The sequence below is a fragment of the Brachycentrus maculatus genome, unplaced genomic scaffold, assembly GCF_059751285.1.
Source record: "Brachycentrus maculatus isolate JH-2025_06_01 unplaced genomic scaffold, ASM5975128v1 h1tg000119l, whole genome shotgun sequence".
In the NCBI taxonomy this organism is placed as follows: Eukaryota; Metazoa; Arthropoda; class Insecta; order Trichoptera; family Brachycentridae; genus Brachycentrus; species Brachycentrus maculatus.
Genome location: NW_028280872.1, coordinates 183,370 through 191,231, shown reverse-complemented (window position 1 = coordinate 191,231; position 7,862 = coordinate 183,370). Strand labels below are relative to the sequence as shown.

General features: G+C 31.2%; 1 protein-coding gene across 1 annotated transcript; it reads right to left on the bottom strand.

Moving 5' to 3' along the window:
- Positions 1–1,092: 1,092 nt before the first annotated feature.
- On the bottom strand, positions 1,093–6,799 carry LOC148309609 (uncharacterized). The gene is made up of 5 exons (XM_088259711.1): positions 6,787–6,799; positions 5,045–5,358; positions 3,313–3,849; positions 1,843–2,390; positions 1,093–1,402 (listed from the first exon to the last, which is right to left on the bottom strand). Exons 1-5 carry the CDS (start codon positions 6,797–6,799, stop codon positions 1,093–1,095), a joined length of 1,722 nt encoding a protein of 573 aa, XP_088115837.1.
- Positions 6,800–7,862: the final 1,063 nt, after the last annotated feature.

Genomic DNA, 7,862 nt, shown 5'->3' with positions numbered 1-7,862 from the left:
GGACCTACAACCTGAGAACGAGGAGAGCAGTCTTAAAAGACTGTTGGGATGTAGCCAGGAAGTTTTTCTTCTTAGCCAGGATATGAGTCGAAATGTCACGTTTTATTTATTTTTACATTCCTACTGTTGGCCGCCAGATCCACATTCCACGCTGGTCGCATGATCCCTGTCGTTCGATGACGTTTTAATACAATCTGAGATTACTTTTATTTGATTTTAACGAGATCACTTTTCAATTTATGACAGATGACGAAATAGCAAGCGGAATCCCACGCTGACCTACTCAAGTATCCTTGGTTTTAGCCGATACCAAACCTAGAAAACGCCAACTCATTTCTTTTTTGTATGGATAAAGATACACTTTATTGCGTAACACACGATTAATAATACGAGTATAACGTAAGTTAATAGTGTTACTTATTACGAGTATTAAAAATAAACTATCTTTGAATTTTTCACCCCACAACACACCTATCTTAACCTGTCCAGGAGCCTTAAGGCGTACATGTACGGCCATACCGAATTTTCCTTTTAAGAGTATGGCCGTACATGTACGGCCGATACAAAACATGATTAATACCAAAACATGTTTAAAACATGATTTAAGGCAAAATCGAAGTTTCGATAAATCATGTTAACTAGTGTAAATAAAAAATAATAAAAAAATAAATAAAATATGGTGCTTATAGCTCATAGCGACTATGATATAAAATTATTAAAACCTGACTTCCCAGATACAGTTTTGTCCGCAGAAACTCACTCCCGGAGAGGTTTATTTTAAATATAATGCTTATCTCAGCCTTGCATTCTTTCCTTATTTCACCATTCGAATGTCTATCATGTATCTTTTTGCCGCACATTCGTCTGAGGGATCGCAATTCGATTTGATTTATTAATATCCAATATAAAATAAAACAATGAATAAGGTAAAAGTACACTTTTTAATAATGAACAATTCTTCTTCCTTTATGTCATGTTAAGTTGTTATGAGGGTGTTAAATTTTGCTGCGTCAAAATTAATAATAAGATTATTAATTTTGACGCAGCAAAATTAATAAACAAAGCACAACGCACATTTCTAATTTTGAATGACTAACGATTCTTCTTGATGTACGAGTATATCATGTTGTCATTGGAGTTGTTGTTGAAGTTGTTATTGGAATTGTTGTTGGAGTCGTTATTGGAGTTGTTGTTAAAGTTGTTACTGGAGTTGTTGTTGAAGTTGTTATTGTAGTTGTTGTTGAAGGTGTTATTGGAATTGTTGTTGGAGTCGTTATTGGAGTTGTTGTTAAAGTTGTTACAGGAGTTGTTGTTGAAGTTGTTATTGTAGTTGTTGTTGAAGTAGTTATTGGAGTTGTTGTTGAAGTTTCTACTGTAGTTGTGGTCGGAGGGACAGTGGTTACTTTTAATAGACAGTCTTCAATTTCTATTGTTATAATTTTCACATTGTCGATCGCCACAAATCCACCTTCAGGCAGTTGATCACAATAAATTTGAATCTGAAATAAAAGTGGTGATAATAAATAAAATAATATTGTTAATTGAGTTAGGTTATATTAAGTTATTTTTCATTTTATTTTTTGGACATTTCAACATAGATGTAGAAGAATATGGAAGTCTGGGCAATCGCACCAATAGATGTCACTAGAGAAAAATCCAGTGATTCTTGTACAATGTTTCAAAATTGAATCATATACATATATATAACTTCCAAGAATTTGAGTTGAGTGGTTGTCAATCATGGGTAGAATTGGTGAATGTTACACGTGTGTAAAGCAATCAAATGATTATGCCCAGACTTTCATAATCTACTTCATCTATGTTGAGATGTCAAAAAATAACATGACACTTACTATGACATTGCTATTTCTTGGTATGTTATTATTCAGTCGGCTGGTGGTCCAAGTCCTGTCGTTGTCAACAAGAGCAGTGCCAGATACGATATTGACTCCAGTCGCTGCATTCAAAATACTCCATCTCAAAAATGTTACTGGACCGGGGTTGCTGCTAAAATAAGTCAGATGTACATCCGTACCAGCGGTGACTTCAAAACTTCGGGATCTCATGCAACTTGGCCGATCTTTGGCGTTGATGATGAAGTTATTGTTGGCTCCATCTGGTTTCTGCGGTATTTCATCGAAACCATCATATTTCTCCACTTCGAAAACGGAACTATCCACAGCACATACATCTTCAAAAATACCCAGTGATTCGCTGAAATCTTCCGTGTAACAATCCTCCGAATCTATTGAAGATGTGGGAGTTGTCAGCGTAGTCGGCGAAATTGTGGTCGGTTGTAAATGGCAGTCTTCGATTGTTGGTGCTGTGATTTTCACATTATCGATTGCCAAAAATGCACCCTCAACTAGTCGATCACAGTGAATTTGTATCTAAAATAAAACCCTTAAAATTAAATACAGTGGAACTTCTTATAACGAACATAATTCGTTCAAGAATCTTACTCGTTGAGCGAAAAACTTGTTATGAGAAACATTTTTTGTTTTGACTGAAGTCCCGGCTCATGAGTAAATGTCGTGAATAAGGGACTTGCCTTTTTTCTGAAACTCGTTATGCAAAATTACACTCGATGTGTATATATATATATATATATATATATATATATATATATATATATATATATATATATATATATATATATATATATATATATATATATACACATTATTTTTTTTTTTATTAATTTATTTTTATTTTATTTTTAGGAAGGAAGAACAACAGTTACAATATGTGATACATACAGAATACAAAAAATAAAATCATGAGTACCAATTATAGTTCTTCACAACTATACATAAGAGAGGTCTATATAAAGGAAGAGACATGAGACAAGGTTGGGATAAAGAGGTAAAGAGATAAAGATATATATATATATATATATATATAACGGTTTCCTCGGTAGAATGGTGAATGTTACGAGTGTTTAAAATGATCACATAGCCAGACTACGACAAGTCATTAGCCCTGTAAATACTCGGGCTTCCATATTAGTCTGCATTATATAATTTAATTATTTTTTAAAGGAATAATCCGCAAATCCTCTAAGAGGCTTATCTGCAGGTAGGATATTACTATCCTACTAATAGGAAAAGTAAAAGTGAAAAATACATTTAAAAAACACCCAGACTTTTGAAAATAAATCTTACTTGAATATGGTTTGCATTTGACAAATTTCGCAGTCGAGCATCTACCAAACTACGCCAAGGCACCTGTCAAAATGTATGGATAACCCCAAGAGGAGAAACCCCTGATTTATTATTTGGAAGCACTTAAAATGATTTGAAAAATACTTACAAATACTTCCAAATCTTGTGATGAAGCATTGATTATTTTATCAGTATTCCAATGCCTGTCATTTTTTAAAATAGCAAATTGTGATGCAATATCGTTTCCCGTCTTCGCATCCAAAATTGCCCATCTCAAGAATACTAGTCCACTGGAATTGCTGCTAAAGTAAGTCAGATGTATTTCCGTACCAGCAGAAACCTCAAAACTTCGGGATCTCATGCAACTTGGTGAATCTTTGGCGTTGATGATGAAATAATCGCTTGCTCCATCTGGTTTCTGCGGTATTTCATCGAAGCCATAATATTCCTTCACTTCGAACAAGGAATTCCATCCAGAACATCCAGCATTAAATATTCCCAATGATTTACTAAAATCTTCCGTGTAACAATCCTCCGAATCTATTGAAGATGTGGGAGTAGTCAGCGTAGTCGGCGGAATTGTGGTCACTTTTAGATGACAGTCTTCGATTGTTGGTGATGTAATTTTTACATTGTCGATTGCCACAAATGCACCTTCAGACAGTTGATCAGAAAAAATTTGGATCTAAAATAAAACCTTTATTAAAATTAGGTAGGATAATTTATCGCATATTTTCATTGACGGAGGCAGAACAATTTAAAACTGACGATTAATGCATGAATATATGAGAAACGCCAAAAAATATCATTTCATATATTTTACTGTTTACTTTTAACTCATTTAACATTTGAGAATTTTTAAAATTCGAATATAACAATTACTTACCTGTTTTATTTATTATTCATTATTGTTAATGTTTTTATGGTAATGTTCTGTTAAATTTCTAAATAAATTAAATTAAATTAAATTTCCAATTATAGGAGTTATGTATGTGATTATAATCCAGGATTCGAACCTCACATACTAATAAAAGAGTTTCTGCTTATTAAAAAGCTTCTTTTCACCTTACCAATAGATGTCTCTAGTGAAGTTCTAGTGATTCAAAGACAATGTTTCATAAATTGGTTCAAATATATATGTATATATGTATGTATATATATATATATATATATATATATATATATATATATATATATATATATATATATATATATATATACATATATATATGTTTATATATATATATATATATATATATATATATATATATATATATATATATATATATATATATATATATATATATATATATATATATATATATATATATATATATATATATATATATATATATATATATATATATTATATATATATATATATATATATATATATATATATATATATATATATATATATATATATATATATAAATATATATATATATATATATATGTATATATATTTATTTGAGTAGTGTGGTTGTCAATAATGGGTAGATTTTGTGATGTTACACGTGTGTAAATTAATCACTTAAACCAGCCTATGACGGCCGTCAACCCCGTTAATGCCCAGACTTCCATGTCCTTCTTCAACTTTGATGAGATATAAAAAAACAATACGAAAAATAACTCCTATAATTGGAGGTAATCCAGATTTGTGAACAAGTATTTGGATACACTCAAAATGTTGGCTATAATTTCCGAATCGTTTAGGTACTAATTTAATTTACTTGTTCTTAACTAATACCGTTGATAACGTTACAAACATAGATTCGTTTCAGTAATTAAACAAACTATTCGATTCATTTATACGCCTAATGATAGTAAATGTCTATAATCAATTAGTTATTTTTAAATAAAATAAAATACATACTTACAATAATTTCTGCATCTCGTGGTAAAGCAGTATTTAATTGACTAGTTGTCCACCTCCTGCCGTTGTCTACCGCAGCAATCCCTGATGCGATATTACCTCCCGTCCCTGCATTGATAGCATTCCATCTCAAAAATGCTAATGCACCGGGGTTGCTGCAGAAATAAGTCAGATATATATCTGTACCAGCAGTGACCTTAAACTGCTGGGATCTTATGCAACTTGATCGATCTTTGGCGTTAATGATGAAATAATCGCTTGATCCTTCCGGTTTCTGTGGTATTTCATCGAAGCCATCATATGTCACAACTTGGAAAACTGAATTCGTCGCAACACATACAACATTAAAAATACCCAATGAACCACTGAAATTTTCTGTGTAACAATCTTCCTGTCCTCTTGCCAAACTCACAACCAGCAATAATACGTTCAAACACAGTAAGAATTTCATTTCTTAAACTATGGTTATACTGTGATTCTTTTTTGTATTTTATTAATATGTTTATCAATAAATTTTAATTGTATTTATCAGTGTGTTCAATTATCTCACTCGTATCGCAAATCAAATTTACAAAAACAGCATGTATTACTGTAAATTCGCTTTTTATTTACCGAATTAGGTATGTATAAAATGAATTTTAATAATTACATAATAAAAATGAAAAATACCACAATTATAGTGGTTTACTTTATTTTATACATTTTTGACATCTCAACATAGATGAAGAAGAATATGGAATTCTGAGAATTTACAGGGCATGATTAAGTGATCACTTTACACTCGTGTAACATTCACTGTTATTAATTGTTAGTTAAAAGCAGTTGAAATGCACTATTCTGTTATAATTTAGATGTAATAACTTTATCTTCTGTACATGCGTTTATTTTGCTTTGTACGAGTATATACTCAGAGCCAAAGAATGGGATAATAGAGCCGCTGAACTGCACTGCTTTGCATTTTTACCATACAATATGTCTTCCAAAACACTGTAGTAAATATGTTAAAATCTTACCTTGTACTATAAGCAGGATGCAAAAAAAATACATTACATCTCTAGTATATCCCTTGAACCGACCCTGGTACCATTTATTTCATCAGGAGATATTCATGTAATATTTTATATTCTAGATAATGAATCGATAAGTTATGGTTTAAGAAGATAATTTGAAAGTGGATTATGTGTATATTTTATGATTGATCATTATATCCAATATAATAATTTTATCATAAAAGAAAACTGTACAGAACTGATAATTTCATTATATCCAATATAACATCTAATGACGCAACTCTTTGGATCAGTGATAGTCATATGTCACTGTCATACATGATAAAAATAGTGAAGAATATTGGTTACATATGTAAACCAAGCTAGGAAACAAAATGCCGAACTCTCTTCAAGTGGAACGGAAGGTCTGCTGATGACAGTCAACAGTCCGCCTTCTCCTGAGGAGTTTTAGGTGGTTTTCTCCCAGCAATGATCAAATGCTGAGAAGTTCCTGATTGGCCTACACTAGATTATCCCTCCTGTTCCCAACACAGATTTAAATAAAAACATATTGAATTAGATAGAAGAAACAAAAATCCACTTAATGATGTATAAACCTTGTATATAACAAGCAAGGTAAATAATAAATGCTATTATTATAAATATAAATATTAAATGGTAAATATTAATGCTATAAATGCCATCTAAAACAAAAAAATACGCAACATATTTTCTGATTGGAAACATCCTCATTTACCTTCTCCACGCATATCAAGACTTAATTTTTGTCATTGTTTTATCACACAAATTAATTGCTTAAAAAAAAGGAATATGACATTAATTAAAAGAATTAACATTATACTTTCAATAAAATCAAGTAAATTTAATGATTCATATTTAAAAAAAACACATGCACTTATACATGCACAAATTTGTAAATAGTCGTAGTCGTACAAGAGAAAGTGACCAACTAACAAAACGTAAAATGCTTAGGAGGGCCATTTAAGTCACGTTTGCTTGGCAAGAAAATAAATATTAATGCAGTTAGTCATTTTTAACAAGTAAATATATTATACTTCTAATTTTAAAATGCTTTGGGATTTTTTTCGGAGCAAAATTAAACTAGTAAGATATCAAATAGCCAATGATCACATTTTTGTAAAAAAAATGCACTTGGTCACTTTCTCCTGCATGACTACGATATGTATCAGTATTTTACTTCTGCGCGAAAACTTTCGTTAAGTACTCATATAAAGATATCAGTTTTATAACATTTTGAGTGTGTCTAAATACTTGTTCACAAATCTGGATTATTATCTCTAACCAGGAGTTATTTTTTTAAAATGTTGACAGAAAAACTCCTACTGAAGATAATCCAGATTTGTGAACAAGCATTTGGACACTCAAATTGTTGTGAGTAAATTAACTGGTCAAATTATAAGCAAAAAAAAATATTGAAAATCATGTTTTCAGGCGTTTGTGAACATAATCCATGATTCGGACCTCACATACAAAGAGTCTCTGCTTAGTAAAAGCTTTCCTCTTCCCACCATAGATGGCTTTTGTGAACTCGTCATATTGTGTTACGAGTTTGAAGTGTCAAGAATTTGAGATGTTTGGTTGTCAGTCATGGGTAGAATTGGTGAATATTATACATGTGTAAAGTAATCATTAAACCAGCCTATAACGGTCGAAAGACCTGTGAATGTCCAGATTTCCATATTCTTCTCCATCTATGTCTCACATATGATGATAATGTGTCGGGTTGTGGTTCCGTGGTTAGTGTTGCGGACTCTTAAGTCAGAGTTTCTCGGTTCGAATCCACTCTAACAC

What these genes read in the sequence shown, in the direction of transcription:
- LOC148309609 (XM_088259711.1), bottom strand. An exon ending in CACAAGATTTGGAAGTATTT is followed by an intron (nt 2,391 to 3,312) that starts GTAAGTATTTTT and finishes GTTTTATTTTAG; the next exon opens with ATACAAATTCACTGTGATCG. An exon ending in AATGTCATAGTAAGTGTCAT is followed by an intron (nt 1,403 to 1,842) that starts GTTATTTTTTGA and finishes GTCTATTAAAAG; the next exon opens with TAACCACTGTCCCTCCGACC.